Here is a 22,956-nt window from a genome sequence, read left to right as displayed (position 1 = left end):
GCTACAGCATGATGGGATTACTACCTTGGTAGGAAAACACACCAGAGAGCTTGCTCCATCTCTGTCCCTGCCATGTAAGGGGAGAGCAGGAAGGAAGGCGGAGTCCTCACTACAGAACTGAACAGACTGCTACCTGGACCGTACCTTCCCAGTCCCAAAGAACTGGCAGAAATAAATTCCTGTTGCTTCAGCTTTTTACTCAATAGAGGCTGATCATATTCACACATGCTACCCTAACTGGCAGACTATAGGGGATTTGGACTACCAGGTACCATCAGCAGTCAGGGTCAATGATCATCATGGAATATGGTTATCTTTTTGCTCTACTTCACAGTCTTCTGTGAAAGCTGACTGCACTTCCCATTGAAAGGGGAAGGAGGAGACTGGCTATTCCTACTTGTGGCCAAGTTCTATCTGGCTTCCCCTTCATTTAAGGGACTCTGGGATGGAAAAGGGATCTGGCATGTACATTAGAGAAGCCACAATTTTGGAATTTTTTCAATCTGGATGGAACTAGACAGTCTCATGCTGACTGATGGCAGTAAGAAAGAGAGAGAGAGAGATACAGAATGATCTCTCTCGTATGTGGGATATATTAGACAACAAAACCTGAGAACTGATACACAGAACTGAACTTAACAACAGTGGGGGAGGGGCAGGGAGGAGGGAAGCAGACACTTTGATGGAGGTGGGGATGGAATACTGTATGCATGAAATATAATCATTAGCAATATTGTAAATTATGGTTCTTCAAATTAAAAAATTTTTAAAGAGCCCATAACTCTCCATTGCAATGGCAAGTTAAGCCTCAGTTCACCAGGTCAGAGTTTTTTTTGTGTTTTTAAGTACATTGATCAAGTAAAAATTCAATAGGTGGCCCCTTTATATTAGTCATGAAGACCACATGATTAATTTTCCACCAACAAAATTTTTTGCAGGCCAAACCTTTTTTTATTACTACTAAAACTCTGATTTGTGGGTATTACTAAGCACATATTCACTCCAGTAGTTTAAGTCACCATACCAAAGAACCCAAATCTTAATGATGTCATGTTCTACCTGACATTCCGAATTCCCCAGGCCTCTGGGAATTATTCTATGGGAGTTCTGGAACTTCTAGTTTATTTCCTACTTATCATTATTAATCAAACTACTGGAGCTACATACTGTATCTGGAGGACTAGCAGGAATAGTCATATCAATCAATTCACCACCAACCCAGCCATGAGTTCATTCATCATTCATCCCCACTCTGGAGCTCCCAGGGCCCAGCCTCACAAACATGCCTACAAGCTCCTGTAATGTAAATGGATGGATCTTTAGCAAGATTTTTGTGGGTATTTTTCCAGGTTGAAATTTTTATTCACCCTTTTGAAGTATGATGCCTAAAGTTTTAAAGGAATGTTTAAAGTTTTCAGTTTACCTTACAAGTGGCCCCCACTGGTTTGATCCCTGGCACTGCCCAGTCTCCTAAGTGCTACTAGGTGAGGCCCCAACTCCACTTGCCCTTCACCCTCATAGGAATGAAGTAGTCATGGAGCATCAATGGATCTGTGCCCCACTACCTGGGATCAAATTCTTGGAGTCTACATGTAAGGATGGTGGTGGGGGCGTGGGGGTAGCTATTTCAGCAGAAGTAAACTCTCAGTGGGGCATTAAGGATCATAGGCGTTTGGAATCATTTGAGCTGACCTAACTGTCTCCATTTTTACCAAATGCTTAATTTTTACCAAAGAGAGTTGATTTAGTTGTGAATTTCCTTCTTCGAAGCAATTCAGAATTGCTCAAGTACGGGTTTATCAAAGCTTAGATAAAACCTTCGCTCATTAATGATCTTTCAAGTGTTCCAATAAATTTCCAGTGCAGGTCCTGATTAAAGTGACAAGAAAGTTTTTAAAGCATCTTTGTACCTTGTACCTCACTAGGTATCAATTCTATAGATCCTGAATATGCCAGGGAAGTCACTTTCATTCACGATTACTTGCTGCTGCTATACTGAACTTAATCCAAGTCCTCAGGACCAGGCTCTCAAACCAGTTTCCTGGGGTACTGGGGGCCAGGGAGAAAGATGCCTCGGTCAGTGACGCTCAGAGGACAAGCACAGTCTTCTATTTTGAGTGTGCGTTTATAACACTTCCAGCCTTGCAGGGAGTCACTGCAAGGAGAAATAAGCTCATTTACAAAATAAAATTGGTATAATTTAATCCGATATCTTCATAGAAGCACCTTTACTTTTCTTATATAAACTGCTTTTTATAAACAGCTATGGACAGAGAAGCTCACTGTATTTTAACATGAAGCAGTTTGGCTATTAAATTCAATTTTAATGTTCTGAAAGTGAGTTTTCTAGGTGCTTTGTGATACATGATTTTAACAACTCACTTGTAGAGGTGGTGTGCCCAGCAAGTCGACCCAGAGAACTGCAAGACCCTCTCTCCACTAAGGTGCCCCCTCAAGCACCTAGGCCAGAGGGCATCCCGGCAAGTTTTAGGACTTCGCCATAAGTGGGACTTTAATCCTGCTTAGTCACCAACTTAGTCAACTATCCCAGACATGTATTGGTGGAGTGTGGTGGGGGGAGGGCGGAGGGGCACGTGGCCTCTGTCCGCAGTTCTTTTTCCCTTTTCCAGTGTTTTGGAAAACACCTCAAACTCCATTACCTAATTCTGAGGAGGACAGAGGACAGCCTGGCTATCCCAAACACATTAGGCTGTTGGATAACATTGGGTTGTTCTTGCTTCTCCCACAGGGAGCTTTGGTTTATTGAGCTACTTCCACAATAGCACCCCTGAGGCATACCCAATTCCATCAAGCATTAATAATCCTATATTGCTTTTCTCTTTCCTTTATGTCATTTGCATGGTTTAGCAATGGCCTTTTAGTATAGACACAGGAAGACAGTTCACACTCTGCTTTGTGACATGGGAGTTAACTGACTCTAATATTTACTTGACTTAAGCCTCAGTTGCCCTTAATTACTAGCACTCCAAAAGCAGGATCCCAACGAAGGGACTGGATGGGCCCAGGGCAAGATGTGAGCTACCCTAGCATCAAAAGGAAACAAGCTAAGCTCCATAAATATAATAAGTTAAGAGCACAGTCATGGAACAAACTCTATCATGACCCAAAAAGGAGTAACTGAATAAGGACTCTGCTAGGGTTAGGAAAGACTAACCTGGCCTGAGGACTATGGTCTGGAATATATAGTGAGATGTTCCCAGGAAGATCCAACCTTTTAAGCTTAATATACTCTTGCTATGTTCATACAAAATGACTAGAAATATTATAAGAATTAAATTTACTATGGTTATTTAAATGGATTGCTAGCTGAGGAAAGGAGAAAGCAATATACCCTGGATGGAATCCGGCCCTTGAGCAGATCTCCCAGTAATCTGGAGTGCTGACACCTACGATGAGATTTTGTCCTTGAGTTTATCTCCCAAAGGAGTGGCTTTACCTCTGTTGTTATGACAGTGTTCAACCCCACCTAAGTGCACCCCCACCCTTCATGATTCCTATATAAGTATGCTGTGAAGGGAAAAAGGAAGAGGAAAACTGAGACATTGGGGCTTTGGAACTAGAAGGAGGAACAGATTATAACGATGGTTGGAAGTAGAGAACTATGAAACTATGACGATATGAGGAAGGAGATAACAAAGGAGAGGACTCAGGTCCACGAGGAGACTTAGGATGATGGAACTGTGAAGACTGGGACTATGACCAAAATGATAATTGCAACTGCACCATAAGGGAGAGATCGGACTATGGGGAGAAGAGAGAAATAAACTGTCTACTGATCAGTCTGGGGCCCAGGCCCGGTTTCTCCATTCCACTGGTCTTTCGTTTGTCCTCGCTGTAGTCCAGTCTGGGGAGGCGGCTTTTGGCCATCAAACGCCTTTCTTTTGAAATGCACAATCAGAACAAAAGTCCACTAGTCTATTCCAGCTCACCAAAATAACTGTGAACACGAGAATCTGAACAAGTCTAATATAAAAGAACACATCCCCTGAAGCTGTACGAGACGCCTCACATAAGTCACAGAGGAGCACCGAAGAGGAAGTTAGTATTCAAGACGGGGGAAAAGGCAACTGCCATTAACCAAGCACATCCAGAATCCTTTCTCGCAGTGAGAGGGGGTCACTAATTGTGAACTGGAGGGTCCCACCTCCATACTACCACAGCAACATGAAGAAACAGTGCAAATACCCACCACGAGAAGAGGATGAACAAAAGAGCCCAGAAGCCTCAATAGGGAATACCCACAAATGCAACCTTTCTGATGAAGAATTCAAAGATGAAATGTTGAGGATGTTTAATGAGACCAAAGAAATGGTGGCACAGGCATCCAGTAAATTAAAGGAAGACATGAAAGAATAGTGGAATGGACAACCAACAAAACACAGGAAGAAATGAGAGCAGAAATAAGGAAGCTACAAACAGAAGAATTCAATCGATGAAATTAAAATCTCAGTGGGTGGGGCTGGAGTGAAAGCACAGCAGGTAGGGTGTTTGCCTTGCACAGGGCCAACCCGGGTTAGGTTCTCAGCATCCTATATGGTCCCAAGAGCACCGCCAGGAGTAATTCCTGAGGGCAGAGACAGAAGTAACCCCTTTGCATCACCGGTGTGACACCAAAAAGAAAAAAAAAAAACTCAGTGGGTACCCTCAACATCAGAATGATGACAGCTGAAGACAGAATCAGTGAGCTTTAAGATGAGCTGCAGAAAAAACACAGGGAAGAGCATCACTTGTCACTTATCACTTGTCATCGATTTGCTCGAGCAGGCACTAGTAACATCTCCATTCGTCCCACTCATGTGTTAGTCTAGCCCAGTGGTGTCTGCTTGCTCCAGGAATACAAAGAGCCTCAAACCGTTCATTCAGGGTCTTGACGAACAAGTCTGACAATCTCGTAGGTGGGCGGCTAGGCATTTTTTTTGGAATGCAGTCAATAACAACTCTAGTCCAGCAGCTGTGTCCAAAATGCATTACGTGTCCGGCCCATCTGATTTTAGACCCTTGGCAAATGAGACGGCATCCCTGATTCTCAATCATCAATGGAGGTGGGAACTCTGGATTCCTTCTCTCACTTGAGTGAAATATGATACTCCAAGCATAGCTCTTTTGATTCTTCTTTGGGAGCCCGAATAGCGTTCTCATCCTGTTTTCATAGGGCCCAGATCTCTGAGGCATATGTTAGTGCAGGAAGAATGGTGGAGTCGAAAATATGTGCCAGGAGCCGGAGGTTCTTTGTACTCTTAACAACTGCTTCGACGCTCTTGAAGGCGTTCCACACCACTCTCTTCCTCCTGCGCAGCTCATGTGCCGAGTTGTTAGTGATGTTGAGTTCTTGACCTAGGTACACATAACTGCTGCATTCGGAGATATTCGCTACATTGAGAGAAATGGAATCTCAGGAACCGGTCCTGTTCTCATGAACATTGTCTTTGTGAGATTCAGCTGCAGTTCAACCTTTCCACACTCATGGTCAATATCGGCCAGCATTCATGCTGCTTGGCTAACGTTTGGTCTTATTAGAATGTCATCAACAAAGTGGAGGTGTTGTAGTTGCTGACTGTCTATCTTCACTCCCACTCCTTCCCATTCCAGTTGTTGCATAACGTTCTCGAGGATGGCAATGAAGAGTTTCAGTGAAATGGTATTGCCTCTCTTTACACTAATGATCAATTCCTTGTAGAATGGTGAGATCCTGGAGGTGAATCCGTAATACAGCTCACGGAGGATCCTGATGTACTAAGTTTGAATGCTCTGTTTGGGTAGGGCTTCAATGACCACTTCAGTCTCAACTGAATCAAAGGCCTTCTTTAAATGGATGAACATTAGATAGAGCGGCATCTTGAACTCTTGCGAAACCTCAATGTGTGGATATGGTCAATCGTGAAGAATCCTTTTCGGAACCTGGCTTGCTTGCATGGTTGTCCTTCATCTAGTGTTCAGGATGACTATTCAGGATGACTCAAGAGAACAACTTGTAGATGGACAACAGGCAGATTGGGCGATAGCTGCCGATGTTGTAGATATCTCCCATCTTGTACAACAGGACAGTCCTGCTGGTTTTCCAATGGGATGGAACCTTGCCTTCAGACACTTAGCATGTGAAGAGCTGAGCCAGTGTATTGACGAGTACTGGCAGCAGATTCTTCAGGTGTTCGGGTCTGACCTTGTCTGGACTGGGTGCTGTACACTTCTTTACCAATGAAATAGTGTGTTGGATTTCGGAAGGGGGAATGCTGGAAACAACATATCCATCCTGCAGAATTTGATATGTGGGCAGGTGGACGCGGCTATCGAAGAGATCCGAGTAGAAATTGTAGATAACCTTTTCCATTGCCCTTCTGGAAGATGTGATAGATCCATCAGGACGTTGGAGGAGTCATCTTGGTCTTATAGTTGGTGAAGGACAGGTGGGTGTTGCAAATACTTTTCCCGGCTTCTGTCGTATCGGCCAACACTGCTGCTCTTCTCTCTTTGAGGTCTTCCTTTATAGTTTTTCTGCACGGCTTTGTGAGCTCAGATATTAGCTTCTGATTGCCTGAGGCTCGTGCCAAACCACGTTGGCGAATGAGCTAGAGAGTTTCCGATGACAAGTGACTTTTTGTGGCTTTCTCTCTCTTGGTGTTCCTCACACAATCATGGAGGTGCTGAACCAGTCGATCATTTTCCTCATCGATGTTGTCAATGATGGCATCTTCCCATACTGCCACAATAGTGCCAAAGAGCTCCCAGTTGGTGGTCGTTCTTGGTGTTCTCTTCTTAAACTTTGTAGCCCTTTCTCTCCGCTCTGTGAAGAATTTCGCATGAAGGAGAGTGTGGTCTGATCCCGTCTGGAATTTTGGGACAACAGTTACATGGGTCAGGCAAAACCGTTGATTGAATATCATGTGGTCAATTTTGTTGTGGAACTGTCCACAGGGAGAATCCCATGTCCGACGTTTAGATTCAGCTTTCTAGAACTGTAAGTCACCATGGATGCTGTTGGTCAACATGATGAACTCAGACAGTCTCTCACCCTATCCGTTCCATTGTAGGCTGTGGGTCCTGATGTGGAGTTCTTTGGGCTATCTTTTCGATCCTATCTTTGCGATAAAATCAGTGACAATGACCTTGCAAAAGGTGTACTCTTCTTTATAGAACTTTTCCAGCTCCACTTAAAACATTTCAATTTCTTTTTCATTGTAGTTCAATGTTGGCTCGAAGACAATGAAGACAGAAACTTCTGGCAATGAATCACATCTATTCAAATGTAAGTGTCTGATTTGGGTTGTTAGGAAAGAGCATACAATGGGAAAAGACCTCACAATAGCTCTAGGGCGAAGCAGAGACCTAGGGGATGAATTCAAGAGGAACAACATAAGAATCATCTGAGTACCAGAAGGACAGGGTGGCAATTCCAAAGAAGTAGTAACAGTTAAGATATCATTGTTGAGAAGTTCCCAAACCTGGAGAATGCAGGCCTCCAGATCCAAGGATCCAGAAGGGTACCAGCTAAAAGAGACCCTAATAAAAAGACTCCAAGACACATCATAATCAGAATGACGAATACCACAGATAAACACACAATACTGCCAGCAGCAAGGTCAAAGAAAGAAATCATGGGGCTGGAGCGATAGCAAGTGGGTAAGGCATTTGTCTTGCACGCAGCTGACCCGGGTTCGATTCCCAGCATCACATATGGTTCCACAAGCACAGGTTTTGCATATGGTCCTGAGTGCAAAACCAGGAGGCGATGCAAAACTTGTGCATCACCGGGTGTGACCCCCCCAAAAAAAAGCAAAATGAGAGAAGGATATCACATACAAAGGAGCACCCCTTAGATTTACAGTAGAATTATCAGAGGAAACCGTCTTGAGTCTGAAGACAATGGTGAGATACAGTGAAAAATCTCAATGAAATGAACACCTCACCAAGAATACTTTATTCAGTTAAAATCTCACTCAAATACGAAGGAAGAATACACTAATTCATGGATAAACAATAGCTAAGGAACTTCACAGACTCAAAACCAACCTTAAAAAGACTAAAGGGAATACTGAAAGATAAGAAAAACTTCTACAAGCCCAACAAACCTCCACAGAAAAATGGCACAGAATCCCATGACAATAATCTCTCAATGTCAATGGTCTAAATGCACCAATTAAGAGACACAGAATGGCAAAATGAATTAAAAAACTGAACCCAACATTCTGCTGCCTACAAGAAGCACATATCTGAACAGTCAGAGCAAACACAGACCCAAAGTCATAGGATGAAAAACAATCCTTCAAGCAAACAACTCCCTCAAAAAAGCCGGGGTAGCCATACTAGTTTCTGAAAATATAGATTTCAAGCTAAAAAAGAATAGAAGGGACAGTGAAGGCCATTTTTTAATAATCAAGGGATATGTACATCAGAAAGAAGTCACACTCCTAAACATATATGCACCCAACAAGGAACCAGCAAAGTACTTAAAACAACTGCTAATAGACTTCAAGGAGGACATTGCTAGCAATATAATAGTAATTTAAGACTCCAAACCTATCACCTATGAGACTCTATCACCTCTTGGTAGATCAACAAGATTAAAACACAGCAAGAAAGTACTGGTTTTGAGGGAAGAAATGGAAGACAGAAGGATAATAGATGTGTACAAGGCTTTCCATCCCCCCAAAACTGAATACACTTTCTTTTCCAGTGCACATAAAACACTTTCTATGATAAACCATGTGCTGCGTTACCTTATAAAATCAGGAAGATAAAAATTATATCAACCATCTTTTCAGACCACAATACACTGAAAATAAAAGTTAATCACACACAGAAACAGAGAATCAAATCAAACACTTGGAAATTAAACAACTCAATGTTGGAAACAAGTGGGTCAGAGAGAAAATCAAGGAAGAAATCAAAAGATACCTGGAAACAAAAGAGAATGAAGACACGAGCTACCAGAACTTGTGAAACACAGCTAAAGCAGTGTTAAGGGGAAAATTTATAGCTCTGCAAGCATTTCTCAGGAAGGAAGAAGGGCCCATATAGATAACTTGACGTCATAGCTTAACATCTTAGAAAAGGACCAACAAAAGAAGCCGAAACCAGGCAGGAGCAGGAAGAAAGAAATAATAAAACTAAGAGCAGAAATCAACGACATGGAAACCCAAAAAACAATTCGAAGGATCAATGAAACCAAGAGCTGATTCTTTGAGAAAATAAACAAGATTGATAAACCATTAGCAAGACTACAAAGAAAGAGAGAGAACCCTAATTAACCGAATCAGAAATGAAAAGGGGATCAGCACAATAGAAACTGAAGAAATTCAAAAGATCATCAGAGATTATTTTGAAAGTCTGTATGCCATAAAACAAGAGAAACTAGAAGAAATGGAAAAATTCCTGCATTCCTATAACCTTCCACGGTTGAACCAAGAAGACTTGGAATACCTGAACAGACATATCACACTGAGCCTCCAATGCGGGAAGACCAAGTAGAGAGAGGCTTCTAAAATCTCAAGGATAGGCCTCCCGCTCCCCGCTTCCCGCCACCTGGACTCCCCGAGACCTTCCAGCCGCCCCAGCCCGTGTCCTCTGCGCCCCGGCTCCTCCCCGGGCCCCCTAACTGCGGCCCGCCTTCGCAGGAAGACACTGGGGGCGTGTCCCGTATCTTAGTGGGCGTGGTCTAAAGTGGGCGTGGCCTCCTCTCAGAGCAGCGGCCGCTAACTCGGCCGCAGTTATTCTTTGTTACCTCAGCTCAATTGGTACTTGTATTTTTTTGAAAATTCACTTTTGCGATCTCTAACACGCAAAATAGCCATTAGCTTAGTCTGACACTATAAAAGCTCTCAGTTAATAAGGGAAGTTTAGCACGATCAGAAAAACTTCTTTCCGCAAGAAGAAAAAGGAACAAATAACTACAGAGCTCCAACTCTATACGTCCGTAACAATATGAAGAAGCAGCGAAAATCCCCTCCACCAAGAGAGGGAGAAGAAAAAATTCCAGAAACATCAATGGGGGCTACTCACATCTATGACCTCTCAGATAAACAATTTAGAGAGGAGATCTGGAGGAGAGTCGACCTACTCCAAGCAACCATGGAACAGACATCCAATAAACTAAGGGAGGAGATGAATGAAGCGCTGGAACGGTCTACCAAGAAAATCCAGGAAGAAATGACAGCAGAAATGAGAGCAGAAATTTCAAACCTTCGAACGGAAGTTTCACAAATAAAGGAATCGGTAGATGAAATAAAAATCTCACTAGATGCCCTCAACAGTAGAATGACTACAGCTGAAGAAAGAATCAGCGACCTTGAAGATGAGCTGCAGAAAGCTTATAGACAACAACAAATCATGGCCAAAGACCTCAAAATGGCTATAGAGCGAATCAGAGCCCTGGGGGATGACTTCAAGAGGAACAACATAAGAATCATTGGAGTACCAGAACCGCAGGGAAGCAACCCCAATGAAAAAAACACAGTCAAAGATATCATTGCTAAGAAATTCCCAGAGCTGGAGAAGGCAGGCATCCAGATACAAGGAGTCCGAAGAGTACCAGCAAAAAGAGACCCGAATAAAAAGACTCCAAGGCATATCATAGTCAGAATGACGGATGCTATGGATAGAGACACAATTCTGCAAGCAGCAAGGTCAAAGAAGGAAATTACATACAAAGGAGCACCCCTCAGATTTACAGCAGACCTGTCAGAAGAAACCCTCCGAGCCCGAAGACAATGGTGGGACATAGTGAAAAGACTCAATGAAATGAATGCCTCACCAAGAATACTTTATCCGGCTAAACTCTCACTCAAACTCGAAGGAACCATACACTACTTCTCGGATAAACAACAGCTCAGGTCCTTCATAGACTCAAAACCAAACTTGAAAGAAGGTCTAAAGGGGCTACTGTAAGACAAGGTGGAGCCAAATAAAAACAACAAATACCACAGAAAGATGACACAAAATCCTATCACAATAATCTCTCTCAATGTCAACGGCCTAAATGCACCCATAAAGAGACACAGAGTGGCAAAATGGATCCAGAAATTAAACCCATCATTCTGCTGCCTGCAAGAAACACACCTGAACAAACAGAGTAAACATAGACTCAAAGTCAAAGGATGGAAAACAATCCTGCAAGCAAACAACCCCCGTAAAAAAGCTGGAGTGGCCATCCTAATATCTGACAACATAGATTTCAGGTTGAAAAAGATTAAAAGGGGCAGCGAAGGTCATTTTCTGTTTATCAAGGGATATGTTCAACAGGAAGAAATCACACTCTTAAACATATATGCACCTAATGAGCGACCAGCTAAATATTTAAAACAACTCCTAGTAGACTTCAAAGAGGACATCACTAACAGCACAATAGTAGTCAGAGACTTCAATATGGCCTTATCGCCTCTAGATAGATCGACAAGAACAAAACTCAACAAGGAAACACTGACTCTGAAAGAAGAAATTGAAGAGAGAGGCCTAATAGACCTATACAGGGCCTTACACCCCCAAAAGAAAGAATACACATTCTTTTCCAGTGCACACGGAACATTTTCTAAAATAGACCATGTACTGGGCCCCAGAACATACCTCAATAGAATCGGAAAAATAGAAATTGTATCAACCATCTTTTCAGACCACGATGCGCTGAAGATAGAAGCTAAACACTCACTGACACGGAGAATCAAGTCAAACACTTGGAAATTAAACAATTCAATGTTGAATAATGAGTGGGTTAGGAAGGAAATCAAGGAAGAAATAAAAAAATACTTAGAAACAAATGAGAATGAAGACACGAGCTGCCAAAACCTATGGGACACAGCTAAAGCCGTGCTAAGGGGAAAATTTATAGCTCTCCAAGCATTCCTCAGGAAGGAAGAAAGGGCCCACATAGACAGCCTGACTTCACGACTCAAGACCTTAGAAAAGGACCAGAAAAGGGAACCCAAACCAGATCGAAGGAAAGAAATAATAAAAATTAGAGCAGAAATTAATGACATGGAAACCAAAAAGACAATCCGAAAGATCAATGAAACAAAGAGCTGGTTCTTCGAGAAAATAAACAAGATTGATAAACCGCTAGCAAGACTCACAAAGAAAGAAAGAGAAAGAACCCTAATAAATCGAATCAGAAATGAAAAGGGGACATCATAACAGAAACCAGTGAGATTCAAAAGATCATTAGAGACTACTTCGAAAGTCTATATGCCACAAAGCAGGAGAACCTAAAAGAAATGGATGGATTCCTCGATTCTTACAATCTCCCAAGACTGAACAAAGAAGACTTGGAATACCTGAATAGACCCATCAATGTTAAGGAAATTGAAGCTGTGATCAAAAACCTCCCCAAAAACAAAAGCCCAGGCCCAGATGGTTTCACTGGCGAATTCTTCCAAACATTTAAAGAAGACCTGCTGCCTGTTTTTCTCAAACTTTTCCAGGAAATTGAAAAAACAGGAAATCTCCCAAACAGTTTCTATGAAGCACACATCTCCCTAATACCAAAAGCAAACAAAGACACCACTAAGAAAGAAAATTACAGACCAATATCCCTGATGAACACCGATGCGAAGATCCTCAACAAAATACTGGCAAATAGGATCCAACAACTCATCAAAAAGATCATACATCACGACCAAGTGGGATTCATCCCGGGGATGCAAGGATGGTTTAACATTAGGAAATCAATCAACATAATCCAGCATATCAACAAAAGTAAAGATAAAAACCATATGATCATATCAATAGATGCAGAGAAAGCATTTGACAAGATCCAACATCCTTTCATGATGAAAACCCTCGTCAAAATGGGGTTTGGAGGAACTTTCCTCAAGATAGTCGAAGCCATCTATCACAAGCCTACGGCAAGCATTATCCTCAACGGGGAAAAACTAAGGACCTTTCCTCTGAGATCAGGCACAAGACAAGGATGCCCACTCTCACCACTCCTCTTCAATATAGTACTGGAAGTACTTGCGATAGCTATTAGACAAGAAAAAGAGATTAAGGGCATCCAGATAGGAAAGGAAGAAATCAAACTCACTATTTGCAGACGATATGATACTATATCTAGAGAAGCCTAAAACCTCTACTAAGAAACTCTTAGAAACAATAGACTTATACAGTAAAGTTGCAGGCTACAAAATCAATACCCAAAAATCCATGGCCTTCATATATGCAAACAATGAGGCAGAGAAAAGGGACATAAAAAAAGCAATCCCATTTACAATCGTGCCCCAGAAAATCAAGTACCTCGGAATCAGCTTAACCAAGGAAGTAAAAGACCTCTACAAAGAAAACTACAAAACGCTACTCCATGAAATCAAAGAGGACATGAGGAAATGGAAACATATACCCTGCTCGTGGATAGGGAGAATCAATGTTGTCAAAATGGCAATACTCCCCAAAGCATTATACAGATTCAACGCGATCCCTATAAGTATACCCATGACATTCTTCAAAGAAATGGATCAAGCAATCCTAAAATTCATATGGAACAACAGACGTCCAAGGATAGCTAAAACAATTCTTGGGAAAAAGACGATGGGAGGTATCACCCTCCCCAACCTCAATCTTTACTACAAAGCAGTAACAATTAAAACAGCATGGTACTGGAACAAAGGCAGAGCCGTAGACCAATGGAACAGGGTGGAATACCCTTACACGCAACCCCAAATGTATGATCATCTAATCTTTGATAAGGGAGCAAGAGATGTGAAGTAGAGCAAGGAAAGCCTCTTTAACAAATGGTGCTAGCACAACTGGACAACCACATGCAAAAAAATGGGTTTAGACCTTGACCTGACACCATGCACAAAAGTCAGATCAAAATGGATTAAAGACCTCAACATTTGACCACAAACCATAAGGTACATTGAAGACAAGGTCGGCAAAACCCTCCACGATATTGAAAATAAAGGTATCTTCAAAGGTGACACGGAACTAAGCAACCTAGTAAAAACAGAGATCAACAAATGGGACTACATTAAACTAAAAAGCTTCTGCACCGCAAGAGATACATTGACCAGAATCCAAAGACTATCCACAGAATGGGAAAGGATATTTACACAATACCCATCAGATAAGGGGTTGATATCAATGGTATATAAAGCACTGGTTGAACTCTACAAGAAGAAAACATCCAACCCCATCAAAAAATGGGGCGAAGAAATGAACAGAAACTTTACCAAGGAAGAAATACGAATGGCCAAAAGGCACATGAAAAAGTGCTCTGCATCACTAATCATCAGAGAGATGCAGATCAAAACAACCATGAGATACCACCTCACACCACAGAGACTAGCACACATCCAAAAGAACAAAAGCAACCGCTGTTGGAGAGGATGTGGGGAGAAAGGGACCCTTCTTCACTGCTGGTGGGAATGCCGACTGGTTCAGCCCTTCTGGAAAACAATTTGGACGACTCTCAAAAAATTAGATATTGAATTCCCATTTGACCCAGCAATACCACTGCTGGGAATATATCCCAGAGAGGCAAAAAAGTACAATCGAAACAACATCTGCACATGTATGTTCATCGCAGCACTGTTTACAATAGCCAGAATCTGGAAAAAACCCGAATGCCCCAGAACGGATGACTGGTTGAGCAAACTTTGGTACATCTATACAATGGAATACTATGCAGCTGTTAGAAAAAAGGAGGTCAAGAATTTTGTAGTTAAGTGGATGGGCATGAAAAGTTTCATGCTGAGTGAAATGAGTCAGAAAGAGAGAGACAGACATAGAAAGATTGCACTCATCTATGGTATATAGAATAACAGAGTGGGAGACTAACACCCAAGAACTGTAGAAATAAGTACCAAGAGGTTGACTCCATGGCTTCGAGGCTGGCCTCACGTTCCGGGGAAAGGTCAACTCAGAGAAGCGATCACCAACTACATTGTAGTCGAAGGCCATGTGGGGGAAGGGAGTTGCGGGCTGAATGAGGGCTAGAGACTGAGCACAGCGGCCACTCAACACCTTTATTGCAAACCACAACAGCTAATTAGAGAGAGAGAACAGAAGGGAATGCCTTGCCACAGTGGCAGGGTGGGGTGGGGGGGAGATGGGATTGGGGAGGGTGGGAGGGACGCTGGGTTTACGGGTGGTGGAGAATGGGCACTGGTGAAGGGATGGGTTCCCGAACTTTGTATGAGGGAAGTATAAGCACAAAAGTGTATAAATCTGTAACTGTACCCTCACGGTGATTCTCTAATTAAAAATAAATAAATTTAAAAAAAAATCTCAAGGATAGGACAAATGGAGAGGTTACTGAGACCACTCAAGAAATTCGACGATCAATGAGATTTCGTGATTCATGATTCGTGAATTAAAAGTCTTCACAAGAACAAAAGACCAGGTCCAGATGGATTCACTAGTGAATTCTTCCAAACATTTAAAGAGGACCTAAATTCAAGCTTTTCCAGGAAACTAAAGAAACAGAAACTCTCCCAAACAGTTTCTATGAGGCACATATCGCACTAATACCAAAAGCAAACAGAGACACCACAAAAAAAGAAAATTACAGGCTAGTATCCCTGAATGAACACGGATACGAAGATCCTCAAAAAATATTAGCGAATAGAATCCAACACCTCCATACACCCGGACCACGTAGGATTCATCCCGGGGATGCAAGGTCATTTAACATTTAACATAATCCATTATGTCAATAAAAGAAAAGATAAAAACAATCTGAACATATCAATAGATGCAGAGAAAGCAAAGCATTTAACAAGATCTAGCACCCGTTTATGATAAAAACTCTCACCAAAATGGTAATTGATGAACTTTCCTCAATATAGTCAAAGCCATCTACCACAAGCCCATGGCAAGCAATATCCTCAATGGGGAAAAAACTAAGAGCCTTCCCTACAAGATCAGGGACAAGACAAGGATGTCCACTCTTACCACTTCTATTAGATATAGTAATGGAAGTACTTGCCATAGCAGTTAGGGAAGAAAAAGATATTAAGGGTATCCAGATGGAATGGAAGAAATCAAGCTCTTATTATATGCACATGACATGATACTATACTTAAAAAACCCAAGAAGCTGCTAGAAACAACAGACTTGGATAGTAAAGTCTCAGGCTATAAAATCAATACTCAAAAGTCCATGGCTTTCCTATATGCAAATAATGAGAAAGAAGACAGTGATACGAAAAACACTATCCCGTTCACAACCATGCCTCAGAAAATCAAGTCTCTGGAATCAGTTTAACTAAAGAGGTAAAGGACCTATACAAAGAAGACTACAGAACACTACTTCAAGACATAAAGAAAGAGAACACAAAGAAACTGGAAATACATCCCCTGCCCATGGATTGAGAATTAACATTGTTAAAAAGGCAATACTTCCCAAAGCACCAAAGCATTACACAGATTCATTGCAATTCTTATAAGTATAATAAGGATATCCATGACATTCTTCAAAGAAACTGATCAAACACTCCTGAAATTCATATGGAACAACAAGCCCCCATGAATAACTGAAGCAATTCTTGGGGAAAAAAGAAAGGAGGCATCACTCTGCCCTACCTACCTCAAACTGTACTATAAAGTGGTAATAATTAAAACAGCATGGTACTGGCACAAAAACAGATCTTCAGACCAATGGAATAGGGTTGAATATCCTTACACACACCCTCAAATATATGATCATCTTATTTTTGATAAGGGAGCAAGAAATGTGAAATGGAGCTAGGAAAGCCTCCTTTACAAACGGTGATGGCAAAACTGAACAGCTATATATAAAAAAAATGGGTTCAGAGCTCTACCTAACCCCATGCACAAAAGTCAGATCAAAATGAATTAAAGACTTCAACATCTGACCAGAATCCATAAGTTACATTGAAGAAAAGGTCGGCAAAACCCTTCATGACACTGAAGCTAAAGGTATCTTCAATGATGAAACACCACTGACTGAGCAAGTGGAAGCAGAGATAAGCAAATTGCAGTATCTTACCCTAAGAAGCTTCTGTACCTCAAAAGAAAGTGACCAGAATACAAAGGGAGTCTTTGGAACGGAAAAGGATATTCACTTAATACCCATGTGATAAGGGGTTGATATCAAGGATATACAAGGCACTGGCTGAAACTCTACAAGAAGAAAACATCCAATCTCAGAACATGGGGCGATGACATGAACTGAAACTTTCGAAAAGATATCTGAATGGCCAAAAGACAATTGAAAAAATGCTCTTTATCACTAATCATCAGGGAGATGCAGATCAAAACAATGAGATACCATCTCACACCACAGAGACTGGCACAAATCCAAAAGAAAAAAGCAATTGGTGTTGACATGAATTTGGGGAGAAGGTGACTCTCCTACATTGTTGGTAGGAATGCTGACTGGTCCAGCGTTTTTGGAAAACAATATGGACATTTCTCAAAAAACTAGAAATTGAGCTCCTATTTGACCCAGTGACACCACTTTGGGAAATATATCCTGAGGGCGCAAAACAGCACAGCAGAAATGACATCTGCACTTGTATATTCATTGCAGCACTGTTCACAATAGCCAAAATCTGGAAACAACCCATGTTGGTGTCCAACCAGAACTGTTAGGATGAGCCCGTGGAGACTGACCTGCAAGTGGGCAGCAACCCAGGCCAGACTGGTTTGGAAAGGGTTAATATCTCTTCCTTTGGTAGCCTTTTAGCTCTTAGTATTACATAGAGCAATCTTCCTCTTCTCATAGATCCCTAACCCAGCTCAGCTTTGGGGTACAGACATTCTCTCACATCCCCTTATCACTCCAGGTGCAAGGGGCTCTAACTCATGGTGCCAGACTTCTTGGTCTTACATTCCTCTCTGGAGGCTGCGACCATTGGGCTTGCAGACGTGACAGAACAATGCAGACTTGATGTCTTGATGCCCCTTCTGTAACCTTTTTTCCCATTAATGCTTTCTTTGTACAGAGTACGTTGAACATGTATACGTAGAATAGTAAATAAAAGGGGCTGTGGGATGCTTCTCCATGCTTCTCTGCCAGCGCGAGCAAGGAGCCTCTCCAGCAAATCTCATTTTTCTTGCATCTCTTATCTCAGCACCCACGACCGAAAGAATATTTGCACAACAGACTGGTTAAAGAAACCTTGGCACATCTACACAATGGAATATTATGCAGCTGTTAGATAAGATGGAAGTCATGAAAATTTGCTTAAACGTGGATGGTCATGGAAAGTATCAAGCTAAGTGTAATGAATCATAAAGAGGACAGACATAGAATGACTGCACTGATTTGTGGGACATAAAATATCATGAGACTAACACCAAGGGTGGTAGAGACAAGGAGCTCCACAGTGGAAGCCTGCCTTATGAGTTGGGGGAGAAGGCAGCTGGCTTAGAGAAGGGATCACTAAGTTAACTGATGGTTGGAGGGATGATTTGGGATGGGAGATGTGTGTTGAAAGTAGACAAAGGTCCAAACATGATGGCCACTCAGCATCTCTATTCCAAACCATAATACCCATGAGTAGACAGAGAGTAAGAGGGAAATTGTCTGCTATAGAGGCAATGGGAGGGGTGGCAGGAATAATGGGAACATTGGTGGTGGAAAATATACACTGGTGGAGGGATGGGTGTTCGATCACTGTTTGACTGAAACACAAACATAAAAGTTCTGTAACTAGCTCATGCTGAGTCAATTAAAAAAAACAACTCATTTACTTTTATCTTCTCAAGTATTTAAAAATACAACATACTGGTTTTTTCCATATTGTGGCTATTGTGAACAGAGCGGCAATGAACATGGAAATGCAGATGTCATGCCCGAAAACAGATGATTGGCTAAAGAAACTCTGGTATATTTACACAATGGAATACTATGTAGCTGTCAGGAAACATGAAGTCATGAAATTTGCATACAAGTGGATCAACATGGAAAGTATCATGTTGAGTGAAATGAGTCAGAAAGAAAGAGACAGACCTAGAAAGATTGCACTCATATGTGGAATATAATGTAACTGAGAAGTACAAGTTGGCAACGATGCAACTTCTGACAGATATCTCTCTGGACTTAGTTACTAAAATACTAAATTACAGAAACCCAAAACTGAGAGGCCGCTAAGTGTGGTCACTCGACCTCATACCTCTTCATCCTCAGCAATGGAAAACAAATTATCTAATGTTTCCTTTTCAGCAGGTCTGACTTTAGGGGAGAGACTCTCCAAACAATAATAGTGAGTTTTGTTGAAATATTGTATGCAATCAAAGTGAAAGTAAAGTGAAATTTATTAGTTACACAGGCGGGGGGGGGGGCTTAGGGTGGGGGGGCTAGGGGTGTGGGGGGTTTAGGGTGTGAGGGGGCGGGGTGGAGCTATACTGGGATTCTTGGTGGTGGAATATGAGCACTGGTGAAGGGATGGGTATTTGAGCATTGTATAACTGAGATTTAAACCTGAAAACTTTGTAACTTTCCACATGGTGACTCAATAAAAAATTAAAAAAAAATACAACATACTTTATAGGGCTGGAGAGGTAATATTGTGGGAAACGTGACTGACTGATTGCCTTGCATGTGGCTCACCCAAGTTTGATCCTAGGCATCCCATATGGTACCTGAGTCCTGCCAAGAGTAATCTTAGAGCACTGAGCCAGGAGGAAGCCTTGGCCCCCAAATTAAAAGAGCAACATGCTTTAATAGAACCTACAAATTAGCCAATATATTCTGTCAGCATTCTTTAAATCTGCTATAATCATTTGTTTGGGCAGAAAACTTCTATTCATAAATTACTAATCTACAATCATTCTAAAGACCCAGAAATGAATGTAAAACCTTGAGGTTCTAAGTTGAAATGAAATTTATTGTGTGTCTTTGGCTCAGGGCAATTTTTAAGTGATTTCCACCAAAAAACAGAGTCTTATTGTTACCTTCTGCAAGTAGCCCCATATGTGATTCCCAGAACAAAGGTCCAAAGTTTTTTCAACCACTGAAACCCAGAAGGAAAGTTTAAAGTAGTGGCATCTAGCAGTGTCTTAACTGTGGCCTACAAAGCATTTGACAAACAAGATGCCCTTTCTCCATGAAGCCCTTTCTCCGTGAGTCAGCCAGTTCACAGAAGACTCAGGAGCCCAGTGAAAGCAGGATTCCTAATGAGTAACCTCTATGGAAATAAAATTAAGTAAAGGCAGAGACAACTGGGTTCTAACTCTGCTTTTTCCTCTAAGTAAAAATTCTAAGTAGGTCTGTCAACATGAAGCTTGCTCCAAGTGTTTGTAGGGGCTGAGACAATGTTGTTCAACCCACTTGAGGAAAGCTCAGCGTATTATCAGCTTACATGCAACACACACAGACACACACACACACACACACACACACACACACACGATGTTTACTAATAAGCCACACTTGCACATGTCCCAAAAGCACCAAGGAAGTTGCATAGTCCATATATCAGAGCAAACACGTGAGTAAAATAGTGACAGGGCTGCTGGCTGTGGAAAGAGGTTTTATTTAGAACTTGCACAAATCCTATCCAGTCCACCTTTCTGGCTTATTCTGAGAATCAAACTCAGGATAAACTAATGAGCAGAAAGGGCATTGGCCAAGGTGCAGAAGGGACAGTATAGTGGCTGAGTGCTTCCCTTGCAAGCAGCCAACCTGGGTACAATCTCCAGCACCATATATAGAGCCCCAAGCTCACCAGGAATGGTCCCTGAATTACAGACCCAGGAGTAACACCTGAGCACTGTTGGGTGTGACCAAAAAACAGAAAGAAAAGAAAGACACTGGTCAATAAGTGAAGCTAAAGCACTTTATCGATGGTGAACAAAAGCTGAAGTTACAAATAAAACATTGGTATGATTCATAGAGGCTAATTCTCCCTCAAGACCCAAGCTCTCCACAGAGGGAAGAGGGATGGTGGTTTGCAGCCACTACCTGGGGGTGCCCTGCAGGCGGTCTATCTTCTTGTTGAGCTCAGCGATGATGCTGTGCAGCTCTGTGATGCGCTCTTCATACCGAAGTGTTGTTCGCTCCTGGACATTCTCGTGCTCTCTCAGGAGGTGGGACTGTTCACACTGGGCCAAAAGAACAGAACCAGGTGCCAATGAGTTGATATTCTTACAGATGAGTCTATGCCTGATGGTCTTTAACCATCATGACTTTAACACTGGAATGTATTACCCAAACCCACGTACCTGCACACTTGCTGCTGTCCCAGCAGGAGAAACTGTAGCAGCTAGGACATCAGAGTCTGCTCATCCTCTCTGGAAAGTCCCCTACCATATAGAATCACAGCAACATTCAAAAATCTTTGCTCCCTGGGGGAATGCTCAAACTGGATTTAGTCGGTATCTAACCTTGGGGATTTAAATTCTGAGTTAATGGGCCCCAAAGTCGCTTCACCAAATTGAGAGTAACTGACTGAAGCATGTCCCTGTCTTCCTGCCACCTCTATTCCCCAAGATTCCTTCCTAAGTTCTTTTTGTTTTTTACTAACTTAATCCTTTTCTGCTGAAGCTTTCTGGAATGTGTTTCAGCTCACTTTCAACCAAATAATTCTAAGTGACAAGACAGAATTTTCACCTGCAAACTCTCTACTTCCCATTCTCCTTTCCAACTACCAACTTCTGGAATGCAAGAACCAAGTACAGTCAACTCAGCCCTGGCACCTGGCAGGTTCACTGTTAATAACATGCAAGTGTCAGGGTCTGAGTAATGCACGTGGAGCATGCCATCATGAAATCCATTCTGCAGAAAAATGACAGACAAGCTATGGGGCTCCTTTCCTCGGCTTCTGAGGAAACTAAGAGGCAGCCACACAAGCTCTATAGCCAGAGCTGAATTCTGAAAGAACTAGTAACTCCCTAAACTCAAAGAACCTATGCACTTCTTTAGCTTCTCTTGGGTCTCAACTCCCCAATCAGTTACTCTAGTTACTAAACCTTCCATCCTATTTACATAATAAAAACACTTATCAGGAAGAGAATTTAGCCTTTGGTCCTGCCTACAACTCTCAGCCCTGATTAATTTCCCATCTACATTGGGGAATTTTAATTTCCAGCAAGGCTTCCCTGATGCCAACAGCATCTAATTTGGCTGTTTTGTGCTCTCTGAGCTTGTGGCAGGAAAGCAAAGGGAGGTTTCTCACTCACAACATCCAGTGCACTCCTTGATTACTAAATCTGCAGTAGTGTCATCCTGAGCATAGTGGGCAGAGGCAAAAAGCCTTCAAAGAGAAGCAGAGAACCATAGCAAGACCAACTGATGCAGGCAGATAAATTAGGAAAGCCATCCCCCAACTCCAACGATGGTAATGAAATATTTGGAATAAAGCCACCACTCCTAAATCTGACTCACCTTGTGGATACTGAAAGCAAGATCTGATAAGACCTTCTCCAGCAACAGACCCTGAGGAGACTGGACCCCTCCCTATGGAAAGAGTCTGAAGAAAATTACTGGAGAATCCCCAATTCCTTCCTTCAATCTGATTAGCCCTCAGCTAGCCCAGACCAGAGAAGGCTGGACCCACCCTGTGAGAGACTATCCAGCAGGACCAAAGGTCAAGAAAAGGAGTTTCAAAGGCTACACCCAATTCTACCCACTTAGCAACAACCCTAGTAAGGGATTCTTATCTAGGAGACGCCCCATATGGGGGCTGGTTGGAGATATCCTATAAAAGCCACCTTGAACAAAGAAAAGGCACACATATGCTCCGGAACCCATGTGCTGCTTGTGCCCACGTGCCCGAGCACGAGCACATGTGGTGCCTGCATTTCCTCTCTTGAGATGTGTACTTTCATGCTTTTATATCTGATGCTGGGATGTGTGTAGGGGCTCTCTCTCCACCCTTGGAGAAGCCTGCATTCAAATAAAATAAAATAAAGTCTGTTTTACTTCACTACTTGTCTACTCCTGAAATTCTTTTCTGTGAAACAAGACAAGAACCCCGAAAACCCTGAGACTGGTTTCACCTTTCCTGTAAAACCTTGCTCCAGTCTGAATCCGGGGTTCCCTGAG

At 42.2% G+C, this 22,956-nt stretch overlaps 1 protein-coding gene across 1 annotated transcript in view; it reads right to left on the bottom strand.

The window, feature by feature from the left end:
* Window positions 1-22,956, bottom strand: part of MCC (MCC regulator of WNT signaling pathway) — a 263,692-nt gene that overhangs the window by 99,219 nt on the left and 141,517 nt on the right. Inside the window, exon 3 of the mRNA XM_055119442.1 lies at window positions 20,875-21,014. Coding sequence (XP_054975417.1) covers window positions 20,875-21,014 — 140 coding nt within the window. The remainder of the gene's footprint in view (window positions 1-20,874; window positions 21,015-22,956) is intronic.

Source organism: Sorex araneus, chromosome 1, assembly GCF_027595985.1.
Source record: "Sorex araneus isolate mSorAra2 chromosome 1, mSorAra2.pri, whole genome shotgun sequence".
NCBI lineage: Eukaryota > Metazoa > Chordata > Mammalia > Eulipotyphla > Soricidae > Sorex > Sorex araneus.
Note: the sequence above shows the minus strand (reverse complement) of the source record. Positions and strands in the feature narration are given on the sequence as shown.